Below are 18,856 nucleotides of genomic sequence, written 5' to 3'. Positions count from 1 at the left end.
TAAAAGTGTTTCCTGGCCATTAGTGGAATTAAATCTGGCAAAAAGTGAGCTGGTCCTTGGGCCTGAGGCAATTCCATTTATTTTAACATCCGAATTCCCTGTTATAACATCTCTTGCCACCTGTAAGCTAGAATGAAGTGTTTTGTTAATAGTAATAATGCAGTGGCTCATCTCTTTAGTTCTTCTCGGCCATTTTTAACTTAGCTATGAGATCACAGTAGACCAAGCCTGGAGTCCTATCAAAATGTGTTCTTCAGTCTTTTTTCTATCCCAAATTCTGTACCCCCTGGAATTAAACTAACTCATTTGAAAACATAAATCAATTAAAAAAAATTTTTTTAAGTGTTTGGTACCCACAGGAAAATTGTTTCCATTTGGGAAAAAAGCATTAGAGCTTGCTTATCACATCAGAGCCCACTTGCCTGGCAAGCATAGAAGTGACCAGTTATTTTGACCACCACTTGATCATTCTCATCAGGCGTCTGGTCACGAGGGACAACAACTTCTGCACTAGATAAATTCTGGAGCTCATTCACCTGAAAAAGATAAATACAAATCATGTTAAGTTTTGTTTTGTTTTTGTTACCATTTCCTGAGCACTTACTATGCCAAACACTAGCTATGGCTTTACAAATTTCACTGAATCCAGTAATGATTCTGTACAGTTAGTAGTATTGTCCCCATTGCAAGATGATGAAAACTAAGGCTTAGGGAAAGAAACTGATTTGCCCAAAGTTACACAAGTGAACGACAGAACCAAATTCAAACCCTGAGAGTCTGCTTCCAAAGTGTACGCTTTCAATCACTTCAAAATTGTAAATGGCTTTGAAAATGACTTAGTTACATGCAAAACTGGGAAACAATTTTTTTCGGTTATAGTTACAAGTTATAAAATTTAAAAAAATTTTCTCATGTCATTGTGCAATAAAAATTAAAAGCTGAGTTATGTCAACAGACAAATGTTGAATGCCCCTTATAAATGAGTTTTCTCACACAAAGTGGTCTGAAAGAGAGGCATTACTTTCACCAGTAGCTAACACCAACACTCAGGAGGAACAAAGGACAGTCTTCTCCGAACCTTGGCCCAGATGGTCCTGCTTTTTATAAATTAGCCAAAATTCAGGGACTTGGAACTCCTAAGTACCTTTCAACGCTCTCCCTTTCATACCACTGCACAGGTTTTGCTGAAGTACTTGCCGTTTTGCCTCCTTTTCCAATAACTCTGCCAGCAGCAAAGGATGGCACTCTGATATGAGCTTCAAGTTTCACCTCTTCTTTAGGACTAACAAAGTTTTCTTCTTTAATTTTTCCATAAATTCTTCCCTGAGCCTACAGATGAGAACATGACCTGTGAATCAGTGTCATTCACGTAGGAGACAAAAAGTTCTTTAACATGAAAGATTGCCCAAGTCTACGGAATAGTCCTTTGCCAGTGATACGTCTGCATTTGATAGATTGAAGATTGCATAAGAGACTGAGAAGTTAGGAAGCCCGAGAAAAGGTTGATGATAACTGCATGTCATAGATGAGTCAACTGAATGTTGATGAAAGAATGAACCATATTCTTTACACAACAGTTAAAGGCATTTGCTTTCCATCTAAAAGGTAAAACCTGTCCTCCAGGCAATAAATAATTATATCTTTCTGAGCAGAAGAGACTAGGGAAGAACTACAGAGCCAGCTGTGCTAGGCTCACAGGAAGCCAGCTCTTGTCTAAATGGGCCAGTGAGAAACCTGCTGAGAGAAATAGTTTGTTTTTTCCTCTTAACCAGATGGTTTCTACTTTGAATAAGACTATAAAAAGTTAACATATACTTCTGATATTTACAGTCAGCACATCCTGTCACCTACTGCATACAACTAGAAGTTACACATAAGAAACCTTCCCTGTGGTGTATACCCATTAATTTGCTCTGCTTTGTACCAAAGGAAAAAAGTCAGAGTTAAGTTTAATTGGACAAGAGTAATTAGAGAGACGATGAACTGGGGCTAACAGTTAATCCACGGAAAAGAGGAAAAGACATTTTAATTCAAGTTTATGGCTTCTCAGGGACAAGAAAATTTGAGAACAAGTTTTCCAAGGCATATTAACCAGGCAGGTTTGTAAATTTCAGTATTAAGGGCTCATCTTCACATATGCTAATGAGGCTTTGAGCAAATTCTCTTTCGGAAGACAGGTAAATCCAAAAACCACTACAGAACTCTCAAAAATTAAAACTAAGGCTTTGGTTTTGAAATGTAATTGGTTTGTTTCTACTTTTTTTCCCCTCAATTTATTGTGGTTACATTGGTCAGAAAAATTATGTTTCAAGTATACAATTCTAATTTTTGTAAGATTGTATGTGTGCCAAACTGACCACAGTGGCTGGCAAGCAAGACCCAAATTGCTCTTCTACTCTGTTCTTAGTCTTAGGAATTTCCATCGAGAAATTGTTTCTACTGAGTATTAGAAATACATTGAAGGGAGAAGCCAGGTTAGTGTTCCTGAAAAGAAGGCTTTCATATTCTCCACATCCATTCATTTGCTCCCTGTGCACAGACTCCAGAGCACATACCTTGAACTGGGCCTCCGGTGGCCCGGTTATAATCACCATCCTCACTTTCGCATCTGGGGCTTCAGCTGGAGCGATCTGGAACAGACCCATCAAGGGGTTATGACAGAAAGGTGACACAAACCAGCCTGACATTTGCACCTGACTTGGTGATATGTAGAAAGCCTTCCAGAAGGAAGTTATGAAGAGGCAATAATGTGGGTTTATTAGTGATTGCTCCTGCCACACACTTGTCCTTACATTATGCCTGGTCCTAATGTAAAAGTCCATTTGCAGCCCTTCCGCTAATCCTCACTACATCCTGACAAGGTATTCCCTCTATACATATGGGCAGACGGAAAGCTGGAGCAGTTGCATTACCTGGCCCATGATCACACAGCTAATAGAGCTGGAGGGAGAGTTGGGTCTGTATCTCCACTGCCCATGCCCCTATCACTACACCATTGTTACTCAGAGTGTGGTCTTTGGCCCTCGTGCATCAGAGATCCCCAAGTGTCTTTTGTGAGCAAGAAACTGATAAATTCATAAATTTAGACAACTGGTAAATTCCCTCCAAGTATCGCACCGAGTACCATATGAAGTAAAGTAACCTCAGGACAGACTCTACCTTCAATTCCAAGTATGAGGTGTCAAGAAGACTCATGTTTCTGTAACTGACTGTATTTAAAGCTCCAGGGCAGCCACAGTTGGCAGAACAGTACCTTAATAGAAGCTCCTGCAAAGCGAGAAAGCTGTTTGATGTGCTGCCCCTGCTTGCCAATAATGGCACCGACAGATAAGGCTGGGATAAACAGATGAACAGTCTCCGTTTCTGATTGCTGTCGGGAAAGAAACACAGGACATTCATGCTTGCTGCATACAATCAGGCTATTATCGGTGGCATAGGGATGGGGGCTTCACATACAGCAGGAAAACAGGGCAGTTGGAAAACCACCGCAGTAAGCTGACGTGAGTTTACCTAACACGTCGAGAAGATCTTATTTATATACTCATCCTGAAAGCACTTGCATCTAAATTATCACTTCTGTACACAATGTTCTTAAACTTTAAAATGTCTCCAAATTATAGATTTAGAAGTTATATAAATGTTAAAAAGTTTAAATGTATTGCAATAGAGGCACAGATTATGTTTACAATGAAGATTCCCCCATCACTATATCCAAGGAAGATTCTAACAAGTAAATGAAGTTATGGGAATAAAATCACATCACAGAAAAGTCAAGAACAAAATCCACTGTTCCTTCACCTTAACCTGACAGTTATTTCATTATATCTGAGGATACTACTTTAAAGACCTTCACCTGGCCAGATGGTTCAGTTGGTTACAGCGTTGTCCCATATACCAAAAAAAGGTGGTGGGTTTGATTCCTGGTCCTGGCACATAGGATCCCTGGTAGGCGTGTACAGGAGGCAACCAATCAATGTGTCTCTCTCACATTGATGTGTCTTTTCCCCCCACCCCTTCCATTCTCTTAAAAAAAAGAAAGAAAGAAAATATATACTCGGGTGAGGATTAACAAAAAATAAAAACCAATTTAAAAAAAAACATGACCTGGCTGATGTGGCTTAGCTGGTTGGAGTGTCATCCCATGCAATGGAAGATCGTGGGTTCAGTTCCCAATCAGGGCACATACCTAGTTGCGGGTTCCGCCTCCAGATGGGGCGTGTACAGAAGGCAACCAATCGATGTATCTTTCTCATGTCTATGTCTCTATATCTTCAAATGAGCATTAAAATAAATACCTTCATAAAGTCTGGTTTCTAATTTTTCATTAATTCATGTAAAAATCTTTAAACATAAATCTTGTGCCCTTGTACAAATGCTTCTAAAATTTTATGTAATAGAAATGCTGTATCAGAGCATAACCATTTAAAACTGACAGATATTTCCAAATTCTCATGCTAACAAATGTATCTTGCAGTCAGTATATTAAGGGGGTATTTTAGTTTAAACCATGCCTTTCACACTTATGAAAAACACAGCAATGTATGATTCTAGACCCCACACCTAGTTTTCTACAAATGAAAATCATCTAAACTCTGCTTATCTTGAGTTTGTTCCTTTATAGCCTCACCATGTACCTCATATTTCCTGTAAGAGAACCTAAAGTTCAACTCCAGGAAATATTCTTATTAAAAACAATGGATTTTTCTCTGAGTACTGGATTTTGTTTCTTCAGCATCTGTCTAGATAGATGCACTATATTCTTTATAGCTTGGCATTTCTTTGGTATTCCCTATGTTTCCCTGGATGTCATAACACACACAACACAGTTGTCAGCTAAATGAAGTCTTTTCTTGTAGCTCTAGAGCAGTGGTTCTCAACCTTCTGGCCTTTAAATACAGTTCCTAATGTTGTGACCCAACCATAAAATTATTTCCGTTGCTACTTCATAACTGTAATGTTGCTACTGTTATGAATCGTAATGTAAATACCTGATATGCAGGATGGTCTTAGGCGACACCTGTGAACGGGTCGTTCGACTGCCAAGGGGGTCACGATCCCCCAGTTTGAGAACTGATGCTCTAGAGCATTCTTAGAATAAACATCAGAAGACTGCCTTATCACTAAACTTTTTTTTAAAAAAAAATCACAACTCTTGCCTGTGGAGATTTGTAATAGGGGCTTGCCCTGCACAGCTTGGTCAGGTGACTACTATTGCTATCCATCAGTGAAAAACACCAAATAAAATTACTTCATCAGCATTTCCAAGTCATAAGAACCATGTCTTTTTTCGGAAAGCACCATACCTCAGCCTGCCAGTGTGTTATGCAGTTAGCATACGCCATTTATTCTTGAGGGACCCTTTAAGTCCTATCATATTTTAATAACTAGATAGACCAACTGAATTAATGCTGACACTGACCATAAACTGTGTTCAATGTCAGCATCTATTACCAGCATTCTCCCGGTGCATGAGATGACACTCAACCAACTGAGGGAGACACTGGCCAGGGCTTAACCAATTTTTCTTTTTTTAAGTAAAGCTAGGATCTAAAAATTTGTGTCACTGAGAGCATCCATATCATGTTCTTTTGAATTATTTACTTTTTGAGGGGGGAGGAGTTTAAATGATCAGCCTAAATCTAAGGTGTAACTTGCCCAGATCTGTCCCACTGTATTTTGCTGTGACTGTAATTATTTGTTTTCTGGGCCTTGTTCCAGTAAGATTTTATGCTGCTTACAAAGAACACATAACCTAAAAAGATAAAACAAAGGTGAAGAAATAAGAGCATAGGGACCTGAACAGAAGAGATAAGATGAAGCCAGAAATGCTAGTACACAAATTCGACTCTCAGCTTCTTAGCAGCTAATTAAGAGAAGAAAAAAAATCAGTTGCATGATTTACCATGTCTATAAGAGAAAAACTTCATTTGCTTAGTAAACACTACTTTTCCTGTGACTAATCCCGGAGAGCGACTTGTGAATGTCCTCAGAGGATGCAGGTAACAGGCATCATCCTTTGAGCATGAGACCAGCCAGCAGAGCTCCAGCATGTCTCAGCCTGGAAAGTACTGAAGACCACTGCTCGGAGGCAAAGACGATGTCGTCAAAACTCAAAGGCTGAACAAAAGGTAAATCGTCTCTCCACAAGTGATGAAAGGTATCTGTGCATTTGTTTTGTTGAGGTGTTGGGGGTTTAAGAGAAAAGTTGTGTAAAGTTTGGAAAAGGAATGGTGGTCAGTAGAGAAGGTTCCAAAGGACCAAAACCGAAGAGTAAGAAGGGGCAAAGACCTGAAGAAAGAATCAGTATGTAGACAGAAATGTGTTCTGCACAGGGATGAAAACAGCAGCAGAACCTGTCAAATATAAAAGGCATCTGAGGGAAGCAGACTGAGCACCCCAGGAGGTGGTGCCCAGTCTGACAGTGACGTGTCCTCTTGGCACCGTAATAAAACGTTGACTCATCAGATGTCTTGATGAAGACATTTCTGAACATCGCCCAGTTCCCTTTGCTCCAATTCCATATCAACCAGGCATCTCCCTGACCCTAAATTATTTTTAAAGGAAATTTTCCTCTGAGAATATAAGGACCTCACATAAACATCCTGTCCCCTTGACAATCATGACACTGGCTCTCTGGTACAAAGCAGTCTTACGTGGGATTCGGCACATTAAGCCATGCTTTTAGGACTCGGGCCATAAGATAAGCAGATAACTTCATGTTTACTTACAAAACTAAAATCAGAACAATGGGTATGATAAGCCTCTTCCACCTGTGAATTCAAGTCTCTTGAGATGGCGCTTGAAAAAACTCATCAGCATTGCCCTTGCTCTTACACACACTGCGTTTAAGTTAATGTTAGCTGCATTATCTTGGACCCTTTTTCCTAAACTTTCAGAGGTGAAGGATATTCACAGGACACAAGCTGCTTCCCAGTGGATTTCTGCCAGATGCCTATTGGCAGAACTTCCTTTGGAGTTGTTGGCAGACTCTATGTTAGAGCTTAAAAAAACAAAAGAACAAAGCTGCTCAACTGAAAGTTTGCATAACTGGTGCAGTCTGCCCATGAGTAATTCCTAATCATCTATGATACAAGAATGAGCAAACAGTAAGGTTAAGTGTATTTACTTTGTGGGGAACAGAACCTAAGACATGACAAAGGCATGGAGACGTGCATGCCAGCCAACAAGAGCAGCCTGCAGGAACCTGGAGGGACGCCAGTGTTTTCCTTGGGCTTGTAAAATAGATACTTCTGGGTTTCTTTGTTTTGTTTGTTTTGTTTTAATGGATTTTGGTCTGGAACTGGAATTGAGTTTACTCAACTCCATGACCTAAAAAGAGTATTGAAATCTTAAAAAAAGGGGGGGGGGGGCAAAGAAACTTTCCCCCCATAAGAAGTTATCAGGGCCTCTTGGAGGTAATTAATGTGTGCAAGGAATTATTTACTTTGAAACTGTTTACTGACGAAAGAGCTGTACCCATAGCAAGAAATCCTCAGAAGGACTGAGATTCCACCAAACAGTCATCTGATCTAAAAATTCCTTTCAACTCATATTTTGTTTCTTGAAGAGCACCTTAAACTAGCTAAGACCTAAGGAACTGCTCACCTTTCTTGCCTCTTCCATAAGCAGAAAGTTAGCAATTTTAAGGTGATGCTATTATTTGGAGACTTTTGGGAAGACTCCAAAGGCACTACCAAAATTAAGACAACAGCACTTGGTCTAACTTCTGCCAACCCCAAAGCAAGCTGCCAGCACTGTCAAGCTATGGATGTTGCTGTGTGGGTGACGGTGTGCCAACTCCAGCTCTTGCTCTGCTCACTAGCTGCCAATTGCCTCTTCCCTACTGTTTGAGCATTTCTGAAAGGCGCATTTCCTGTCATTTATAAACGCGAAGTTTGCCAATTAAGTACTGCATGAGCCAGCTGCCAGGCGGAACTGCAGACTTTTTGTCTGCTGGAGGAACCAACTCCATGGCTCTATGGGAATAATCAACCTGGCAGGTTCCAGGGAGAAGAGTATGAACAGAGGCAAGGAATTTACCCAAAGACAAGCTGCATCCATTCTCTCATGTTACAAAGCAGAAGTGCGGAAACGGAGGGGGAAAAAGAAAACGAACCAACTGTAAAAGAAGAGGAAGCACTACATAAAAAGTCAGATTCTTTGAAACATTTTGTCATCAAAACCTACTCCTTGCCAGGCAATATGCACTTGCAGTAAAAGCAGAGATGTACTGCTGGCAGGGCATCGAGGCGCAGCAGGCTTCTCACTGCAGTGGTGCTCCTGGCTGTGGTAAATGCCTGCCAGCCTTTTCCTCTAGCCTGCGTTTAAAAAATATCCCAGACCTTCCGTATTATGTTCCTCAGAAGAAGAACAACGAAGCCAAAGGGAATAAAAGGACTGCAGGAAGCCATGGCAAGCAAAAAGATAAAGCTTTGGTAAATTTCACTATTGCCTTTAAAAACAGTAGTTGGTGTACTTGTTTCAAACAGTGGTGACCACTTAGTGATTTGGGTTTAGAAAAAGAACAGTCTACTAATAATACAGTAAAGGCATAGCTATTCCAACTAAGTATTCCTCCCCTGTGAAGTTATATACTAAAACAAAAATGACAAGGAATTGTTCTCTCAGACGTTAAGCCAAAAAATTCCCTGACAGTTATTTGGAAGTAGACTTTACGTTAATTGGTATCCAGAGACAGTAAGATTCTCTGAAAATGGTGTTTTCCCTTTATTCGATTAAAATAATCTGCAGGAGTGAAACTAGAGCATGCAATTTTCTCCTCCAGAATTAATTTAGGCTCCTGGTTTGGGGGGAGGGGAGGGTAGAGAGGTGGGAGGACCTTCAAAGTTTACCTCCTCCCTTCCAAGCGCTGAGAGATCCCTTTAACATGCCATACTGCTAAGTCCAGGATGCAAATAGCCATCCCTGACACCTACTCATCTCTTTAATGGTAGACTCAGTTTCCCAGCTTCTCTTGCAGGTCGAAATGGACAGGTATTATGTTCTAGCAAACAGGACACCAGTGGATGTGTGGAACGCTACCTTTAGGCAGCCTCTTTAAATGAGGTGACTTCCAATTCTGATCCTTCATCCTTGCTGGCTGGAATCAGACTCAATGGTTGGAGCCTGAGCGATCACCCTGGACCAGGAGACGGTATGCTAAGCCAACAGGCGGCCGGCCCTAGGTGAAACAGCAGAACTACCACCAGAACTACTTGGATTATCTGCCCTCCAACTCTTCTCTTAAAAAAGGAAAAATTCATTTTAACTACATTTTTTTCACTCCAAACACACAGCCAAACTAATCCCGATGATATAGCATGCCAAAATCTAGAAGCATGAAAACAGACATATGGCAGCATCCCACAGATAGCTTTGGCCTGGTAGTTGCCTATGGGTTGGAATGACAGGTGGTGAGAGAAAAGGGGGGGTGGGGGGGGAAGTTTTCTCACTATGCTTTAAAGTAAAGCCTCAAACAAGTTAGAAAGAGGGACATATGAGTGGTGTGTTTATGCTTATCCCAAATATTGTCTCCCACGCATTAGTCTTGATAGGAGGTACACTTTTCCAACATTTAAGTCCACCCTCCACAGAACAGTAAACATTCTTTCCAGAACAGCAGTTCCTGACAATGAATGGGCAACAAAAAGCTCCTGAGGACCCTTACAAAACCACAAGCCCTGAGCCTCCATCTACTCCGACTGAGATTCTGATTCATTTAAGTCCAAGGTGGGGCACAGTTAAGAAACAGGGCAGCTGTTGTGAGTTAACCTTGGCTACACAGGGGAGTCATCTATGGCATTTTCCAAAATAATAATGCCTAGGTCTCACCTCCACTCCCTACCCTGTGTCTGGGGAAGGGGAGGATTCTAATTCAAAAGGTCTGGGAAGTTCTAATGTAATTAACAAAAAAACACACACACACCCTTAACATATGGATCAGAGGAAGCTATATTATACAAGACTGTCAACTAATGAATGTAAAAGAAGACATTAAGGCAGTCACATGCTTTGGGCAAATGTCAACAATGGATATTCAACCCACTGCTGTGAAAGACACACAATCCCAAAGTACTACTGATTACTTCTTAATCACAATTGGGAAAGGTATTTTTATAATGAAAAAATCAAATAGACCTGGCCTTGATCATATGATCAAACTTAACATGACAAATAACGAGACACTGACATCACTTGTTTCCCATTGGGACAAGATATTCCTGCCTCAATAAAAGGTCTGATCTGAACCTAATCTGAGGCAGTCAATCAAATCCAAAGTAGGAGATATTCTCTAAAACCACTAGCCTGGATTTGTCAATACCATAAGGAAGAAAAAAGCGAGGCACTGAAGGTTAGTACTGTTAAAAAAGAAGGGGAGGACTAAAGATATGACAATTAAATGCAATGCATGATCCTTGATTGGGTTCTTTATTGAAAAGAGATATAGAGAACATTGTTGGGGTAACTATGGAAATTTAGACATGGCCTGCATGTTAAATAGTGTTCTGCCAAATTTCTGAAGAGTGATGATGATATTGTAGTTAACATCAAGGAGAATGTACTTGAGAAAAGTTCAAAATAGTGCTTTGTTCTCATTAATAATCACCTATATTGACAAAGTTTGTAAAAATATATACCAAATATATGAGAGGACTGTCCACAGATGTGCTTGTGAGAGGAAAAGGCAATTGCAAAAGCAAAGATTTCTTCCATTTTGAAGAAAAAGGTAGATTACAAAAATACATCTCCTTTCCATTTTCTACTTCTATGGCTAATTCCTGACACATTCTTTGAGGTCCAAGATGAATAGAGAGATGAGTCAGCAGTAGGTTACAATCTATAGAAAAACCACAAGATCACACTCATCTTCGGCAAACACATGCAATATATACACAATTTGTCAACCTTCCCAGCTGGGTAGACAGATGTGCCTTTCTTCTTAGCAATTAATATGCTAGGTGGTACCTGGTACACCAATGTCATCAGAAATGTTTGGTTCAAAGTTGGGGATTCCATGTTATCACTGCCTAGAACACGTAGAGTAAAACGCCCATTGGAATTTTCCAGAGAACATGGCTTGCTTTATCCCTTTAAGAATGAGAATGTCTTTTCCAGCCCTTGAACCACAAGGCCATAGGGGTTCTGAGCTCTTGCCCTCTGAAGTGTTTGTGCCTTCCGGCTGGCAGCCTCTGCATCTTTTCCTGTTCTCATTGGCTGCTTCTAATTGCACCTACTTGGTTTTTTCAATATCGATGTATATTATTTTTATTTGTATTGATTTCAGAGAGAAAGGGGGCGGAGAGAGCTAGAAACATAAATGAGAACCATCGATCAGCTGCCTCCTGCATGCCCCCTACTGGGGATCGAGCCGTAACCCAGGCATTTGCACGTGACCGGAATCAAACCCAGGACCCTTCAGTCCGCAGGCTGATGATGCTCTATCCACTGAGCAAAACTGGCTAGGGCAGCACCTGCTTGATTTTGTTTTAAAGTCTCAGGAGAACCAAAGACCGCAATTTTAAAAAGATCATTGACCTCCTTCTCCCATTCTTAAAATAAAATTGCTACTCGTTTAAGTCACTCAGACATTTCAAATTATAAAAGTGCTTCAGAAGTATAAGTTCTTAATATGATCTCCCTCTTAAAACAATTTTTTAACAACATAGAAACCCAATACACAAAACTGTAATCAGAAAACGGACTACATCCAACGAATATTCATATTCTTTTATTTGAATGCTTAAAAAATAGATACCTAGCAATTAAATTTAGGAATTCTTGTTACTGAAGTATAGATGATGATGATGTCCAAGAATGTTCTGACATGCTACCACTCATAGTATGAAAGGCTTTACTGACTGGAACATGACATGCAACCAGCACAAAGAAACAGAATGAGGAACAGAGAAGTTAGGTGACTTACCCAGAGAGAAAGCTGGTTAGGGCAACTAGCAGAAGTGGAGGTTAGAGGAGAGCTTCTACAGCACAGAGTTACTTTGAATCGGCTCCTAGTAGCTTTCAGTAAATGTAATTTTATACAGAACTGTCAGGGACACATCTGCCCTAACCTCAGCCATATGACAAATGCACCTTTTTGTAATCAAGATTGTAGGAAGCCTATCAGAGGTAAGTCCATATACTCTCAAATTCCCACTCCAACTTTTCTACATTATTGAATTCTTTAAACACTAGAAGTGTGTGACCTAATAAAAGAGCCTTTCGAGATTACTCATCTAGTTCAGCTTCTTCACTGTTCAGGTTAGAAAAACCCAAAGCCAAGAAGAGACTGACCTATGGTGACACAAACCCAGGGCAGAGCTGGGCTAGACCTGGGCTCTCACCTGCAGTGCTCCTTCCCTACCCCGGTTAACATCAAGGTCAAACACATCAGCTACTTCCACCACCTTTGGCTGTAGTGGACAGTTTCACTTAAGGCACAGTGAGTCTGTTCACACGACATGGAGCTGGGACTCTGAGGCCTATCCTTACATTGATGGGCTTTGTCATATTGTTTCCAAGCCCAAACATGTGGGAGTGGCAGGGAAGTTGCAGGGAAGATGCAAATGCTGCTGACAGTCAAGGCAGAAACACACCCTAAGAAGAAAGCAAAAGCTATGCACACCCAACAGTGGAGGTTTCAGGGAATTCCAATCTTAGAGAGAAAATATGGACAACCTCAGCGACCTGTGTTCTCTGTAGAATTCCAGTGGCATTTCACTCTACACATATTCTAGGCAGAGTGAGAGTGGAACCCCCAACCTATTTCACCCAGACATGTCCCTGAATTAGCATAGGCGATACCACTCAGAACGTTATATGATAAAAAGAAAGTCAAACAGGAAGGGAGAGATACAAAAACAAAAGCATGAAGGAAGACCCTAGAACAGGGGTGGGCAAACTTTTTGACTCGAGGGCCACAATAGGTTCTTAAACTGGACCGGAGGGCTGGAACAAAAGCATGGATGGAGTGTTTGTGTGAACTAATATAAATTCAAAGTAAACATCATTACATAAAAGGTTACGGTCTTTTTTTTCAATAGTTTTATTCATTTCAAACGGGCCGGATCCGGCCTCCGGGGCGTAGTTTGCCCACGGCTGCCCTAGAACGTTAATTTTATTTCACATGATTGTCTACCCCCAATTATAATTGATAATATAGATTACGTTCAAAAAGAATTATTGGATAAGGTGTCTACTATGCTGCAATTATTTTCATACTATCACCGGTCTCCTCTTTCTGACCTCAGGGAAAATGCTATTCTTAAAAAGCAAATATAAAAATAAGGTTTATTTCTTAACTAGAGGCCCGATGCACAAAATTCATGCACTGGTGGGGGGGGGGGGAGGGAATCCCTCAGCCCGGCCTGCGCTCTCTAGCAGTCTGGGAGCCCTCGGGGATGTCTGACTGATGGCTTAGGCCCACTCCCCCATCAGTCGTACATCCTTAGCGCTGCTGTGGAGACAGGAGAGGCTCCCGCCACCTTCGCTGCACTCGCTAGCAGTAAGCCTGGCTTCTGGCTGAGCAGTGCTCCCCGTGTGAGCACAATGACGACCAGGGGGCAGCTCCTGTGTTGAGCATCTGTCCCCTGGTGGTCAGTGCACATCAAAGTGACTGGTCATTTCGCCATTCGGGCGATTTGCATATTAGCCTTTTATTATATAGCAGAGGTCCTCAAACTTTTTAAACAGGGGGCCAGTTCACTGTCCCTCAGACATTCCACACATGCGCACTGCGGGCCCGGGATGAGTCGGCTGCTAAGCAGGACAGGCAGCAGCGGCAAAAACACCCGGTGGGCCGGATAAATGTTTTCGGCGGGCCGCATGTGGCCCGCGGGCCGTAGTTTGAGGACCCCTGTTATATAGGATAACCTGTTTACAAAATAAAAGCTATTTAACATTTGCACACAAAACTGAGTTCATAGTTTTAAAAAGTACAAACACTCAAAATGAAAAAGTCCAGTTTTTACTGATCTTCCAAAGCAATTAACTTCCAGATAAAGTAAAAGATGAAGGAAGACTTTTAAAAATCCTTTACTTCAATATTTAAAAATAAGTAACCTCTTCCCTCCTCTGCAAAGTCTCAAACTTTTGACCTTTGAAAGCGCATGCTGACAGCTATGCCGGCCACCCCAAAGCCCCAGTAATAAGTCCTGTGTCTACAAGGAACAGAAAAGATGGTCCTATTGACTGGAACCAGAAAGCATGTGCTGGCTCTACACTAATTCCAGATCATATGGGAACCAGGTTTTACATTGAGATGTCCCCCAACCAGCTCACATCACACCACTCAAAGGCAGCAATGCTCCCCCGCTCAACCATAAAGAAAGCCAAGGCGCATGTCTTACCTCAAACTGTGGGTAAGGGGGAGTCATGGCTGCAGGGGGCCCTGAGGTGGGAGGTGGCATCCCTGAAGTGGGCGGGAACAGACCCAAGGCATTCAGGTTTAACCCAGGAATTAAATGTGCTTGAAGCTGCAATGGTAAAATTTAAAAGATCATGTATAAGTGAGTATACATGACAATATTCAGATTGTAACCTCTTGTCTAGTTAAAATCATCTGACACAAAAATTTTAGAACAAAGCAGATGTTTCCTGTGACTACACTTGAGCAGATAGTTTATATCTGTTTATATTCTTGGTATTTAAAATCCGTGTGCTTGTTTGCTGCCTCCTTGATCTGAAGCCACATGGAGTTTCTCAGGGCAGGGACAGAGTCTTCCTGTCCTTCAGGGCAGCTCGCAGAGCTCAAAGACGCACCGTATACTGTAGCACAAGGTACAGGCAGACAAAACCGTGCACCCGTTGAAGAAGTAAGCGAACAAGATATAGAGAACGAACTATTAAGAGATCTTTACTTCCGGATAAAATTTGGAGTCATGGGTCTAAAGGCCTAAAACAAAGTCAAGGCCTTTGGAAATCAGGTCCTCTCTGCATGTAGCTCCCACAACTAAACTTACCCTGGAAGGGGCGTTCGTTTCGGTTTAATTTATAAGGGCTGAGGAAGTGAGGTGGAGATCAGAGCTGAGACTTGTGTGTACTTGAGAATCCTTTTAAAAGGCCTATAGAGTTGGATTTACTCCCAGTTAACTCGTACATTTGGATGAGCAGTGACAATGTGAAGGTAGGAAGGCAGTCAAGTGGACTAAAGTGATTAGCATTCTAAGCTCCTCTCACAAAGGTGATAACATCTTTACATTTCCCTTCTGTTAGGTGTAATGTTTCAGATGACAGGCCCAATTGAGGACAATCTTTTTTTTCAATCATTTACTTTAAAATTGAAGATGAACTTTACAAATGTTATATCGTGAGCACCATTCATTCCATCCATTAAGGAACGTCAACAATTCACTATGTTCTAGTTGCTACACAGATTATTTTTATCTCCAAGGAACTAAGTTTTAAATTTATATTCATAACAGTAGTTTTACATGCACTGTTATCTATTGTAATTCTAACAGGCATGCAATGTAGGCAGTAGCCCCATTTTAGAGATGAGGAAACTGATGCTCAGAAAGACCAAATTAAGTTGTCCAAGAAAACAGAGCTGCAGTTAATAAACAGGTGAACTGGGATTCAAACACAATTCACATACCTATTCTGTACTAATTTCCTTCAAATTAACGTTGTGCAGGAGATAATAACCTTTTTAAGGAAAGTATTAGTCTTACCTCACAGATAAGGAAACTAAGTCTCAAAGACTAAATACTTTGCCAAAATCACAGAGATAGCCAACCCTACTGTCAGAGCCCGTGTTTTCTAGGGCACTTCCCTACGGTGCTAAAAACCAATAAGAACCTAATCTAATGACAACACCATTAAAGAAATCAATATTAATGGAACTGAAAACATCTTTTAACTTCATCAAAATAAAGACACGCCCTTGGTATTAAAACTAACATTCATAGAAGCAATATCGTTTTCATAAGACTCCCTGATTTTCTTCATTATCTCTTCCTCAGCTTTGGCACATGTTTCCACGCTGCCTTTCACTGTGATGGTGCGCTCCGGATTATACAGCGTCAATTCCTGCAATCTGCAGATTGAAAACAGAAGGAGAGAAAGAGAATGGAAATTATGGGAGGAAGATAGTAGTAACAGTTCAGCCACAGATGGCCGTTAACACCCAAATGAGGGGGCTGGCAAGTTGTAAAAGTGGGCGGTTAGACATGATAAAAAAGGAGTGAGCCTCAAAAGACACAAATCCAAGAACTGTAAAGCCAGAGGAGAGAAAACACTTCCCCTCCCACCTTCTCAATAAAAATCCCTGGGTGCACGTAGTTCAATTAAATTCATGGCTTAAACACAGTGTGCTTCTTAGCCACTTACGGTTGAACCACTTTCATAATTTACCAGTAAAATATAAGGTACATGATTGGAAGGATATAGTTTCAGCAGAAACCAAGAACCAGATGCACATAACCTTTAATGAGTATGCTCCTGGTCTGCACTGACCAGTTCTAGGCATAAGTGGCATTCTCCAGCAACTGCATTTTCTGGGTCACAGCTCTCCTTCAGATTCCCAGAGTTACAATTCTCATTTTCACGACTAGCAGAATACCATATGCTAAACTTGAGACAGATGAGCAGGGTATTATTCCTTTTTTTCTCCAACTTGCTAAAAATGTAAACATCGACATACTATTTGTCTTAGACTGTTTAAAGAAGAAGTGTATTTCTCATCTCCATTTTCAACCCACCTTGCCCCTGCCAAGCTTTTATATTACAATTTTCAAAATAGCTGCTTCTAGAATAGCTTTTAAGATCTTTCCCTCACTTAAAACCCTCCCTTTTCTGAGCATAAACATCAAGACAGGGTAGGATCATGCATTATATTTACCACTTAGTGGTTTTTTTAATTTCTTTACAGTCAGGCAGGACCGTCCTTCTTCCTTTCCACCTCCTGCTTTGAGAACTCCCTGCTACCCACACCCAGTGCTCAGCTCTCCTTAGTCCATCCGCCTCTTCCCACCTTATCTTTTTTCTGATACTCAGATGGGAACTAGGGACAGTCACGCTCGGAAAAAGGAAAACCTCTCCAAATCATTCCAGAGCTGTGGCCCCAGGTGTGGTACCGGCCTCCCCACACTGAACAGTGAGAGCGGCTGCGACTTCTGAGGCTGTGTTATAGACACTGCCGCTTCCGTCCTGCTCTCGGATCATTCACACGGGCAGGAGGCAGCCTGGCAGGAGACAGCTGTCGTGTCTCGTGTCCCAGGGACCCCCACGCAACCTGTGGAGCGGCCCCTGTGGTGAGGAGCTGAGGCCTCACACCACCAGCCAGCACTGACTTGCCAGCAACATGAGCTGAGCAAAACCACAGCCGAGCTGCTCCTGAATCCCTGACCCACAGAGACTTGGCGACCCATAAGCCTTTCCCACTGTCATAAGCTCTCAGACGCTGGGATATTGTCTTACACATCCATGGGGAATAACCTGGGTTCTCTAGGCACTTGGGGAATATAGGTCAGCAAACCTGACCAAAGCCAGCTAGGAAACACAAATGTACAGCTTTCGTGCCCCTGCCTCTTTGGTGGGCTTAGAGAATCTTTCAATGTGGGTCAGAGACAGGCGGCAGACAGTGGGCTGAGTTTGAGAAACGAAGTATAAGCAGGGCGGTGCCGGCTGGCTCGGTCAGATGGGACAGGCTACGCTAGCATGACACTCCAGAGAAACACAGCGCTCGAAATGTTCTTATTTAAAAACAAGCACGGCAGCACTTACGGAGATATCGTGATTTTAGTGTCTGTGTCTTGCTCGATTTTTTTAAGATTTCTTCCTTCCTTACCAATAAGACGGCCTACAAAGTTATTATGGGCTAAAATCTTCAAGGGAAGCTCTTCTGTGCTGTAAATAAATATAAAAAAAAAGGCCATGAAATCGGGGCAAGTAACCCTGCTCTCAGGGAAAAAGAGAGTATTTGTTCATTAAACATTTACTTCCTACCCACCACTTAGGAAGCATGATGCCAGGAGAGTTTGAACTGCCGACCATCAGCCACATTCTAGCAATGCGTGAACAGGGGGTAAAATCATTAATATGTATCTGGATAGAAGTTAATTTTTAAAAACGGTTTCCTTTTATTCATCTCAGGGACTACCTTCCAATGATGGATTCTGTTTAGCTTTGAAAACAGCTCCTACTCAAATTCTTGTTCCTAAATCCCCAACTCCAGAACACAATGTACAGATGCAAATAGTATGATTTTAGCATAAATTTTAAACTCCATACCTGGCAACACAGGCACAATTTAGACAAGGAAACAGGGAACTCAGCGGTATTACACTCTGGGGAAGAGTGTAAGAGCGGGGGGTGGGGGGGTGTCACATTTCATTTGCACCTTTCTGAATTTCCCAAACACATACCATTGTTTATAAACGTCATTGGGCCTGGCTGGTGTTGCTCAGTGGTTAAGCATTGACCTCTGAACCAGGAGGTCATGTCGTAATTCCAGTCAGGGCACATGCCCAGGGTTCGAGCTCAATCCCCAGTAGGGGGCATGCAGGAGGCAGCTGATCAATGATTCTCACTGATGTTTCTACCTCTCTCTCCCTCATTTCCTCTTTCTGAAATCAATAAAAATATATGTATTAAAATTGTTTTAAAATAAAAAAATAAAAACATGCCCTAGCCAGTTTGGCTCAGTGGATAGAGCGTTGGCCTGCTGACTGAAGGGCCCCAGGTTTGATTCTGGCCAAGGGCACATACCCAGGTTGCGAGCTCAATCCCCAGCGTATGGCGTGCAGGAGGCAGCCAATCAATGATTCTCTCATCTATCTCTCATCGCTCTCTCTCCCTCTCTGAAATCAATAACAATATATTTTAAATAAATAAATAAAAACACCATTGGGGTTTTGGG

General features: G+C 41.7%; 1 protein-coding gene across 1 annotated transcript in view; it reads right to left on the bottom strand.

The window, feature by feature from the left end:
- IGF2BP3 (insulin like growth factor 2 mRNA binding protein 3) overlaps positions 1 to 18,856 on the bottom strand; it is a 107,538-nt gene that overhangs the window by 2,579 nt on the left and 86,103 nt on the right. The window contains exons 8-14 of the mRNA XM_036327896.1: positions 17,722 to 17,844; positions 15,898 to 16,033; positions 14,346 to 14,471; positions 3,254 to 3,370; positions 2,556 to 2,630; positions 1,198 to 1,329; positions 423 to 536 (exon numbers count right to left, since the gene is read on the bottom strand). Coding sequence (XP_036183789.1) covers positions 423 to 536; positions 1,198 to 1,329; positions 2,556 to 2,630; positions 3,254 to 3,370; positions 14,346 to 14,471; positions 15,898 to 16,033; positions 17,722 to 17,844 — 823 coding nt within the window. The remainder of the gene's footprint in view (positions 1 to 422; positions 537 to 1,197; positions 1,330 to 2,555; positions 2,631 to 3,253; positions 3,371 to 14,345; positions 14,472 to 15,897; positions 16,034 to 17,721; positions 17,845 to 18,856) is intronic.

The sequence above is a fragment of the Myotis myotis genome, unplaced genomic scaffold, assembly GCF_014108235.1.
Source record: "Myotis myotis isolate mMyoMyo1 unplaced genomic scaffold, mMyoMyo1.p scaffold_m19_p_11, whole genome shotgun sequence".
Taxonomy (NCBI): domain Eukaryota; kingdom Metazoa; phylum Chordata; class Mammalia; order Chiroptera; family Vespertilionidae; genus Myotis; species Myotis myotis.
This window is presented reverse-complemented; position numbering and strand designations above follow the sequence as displayed.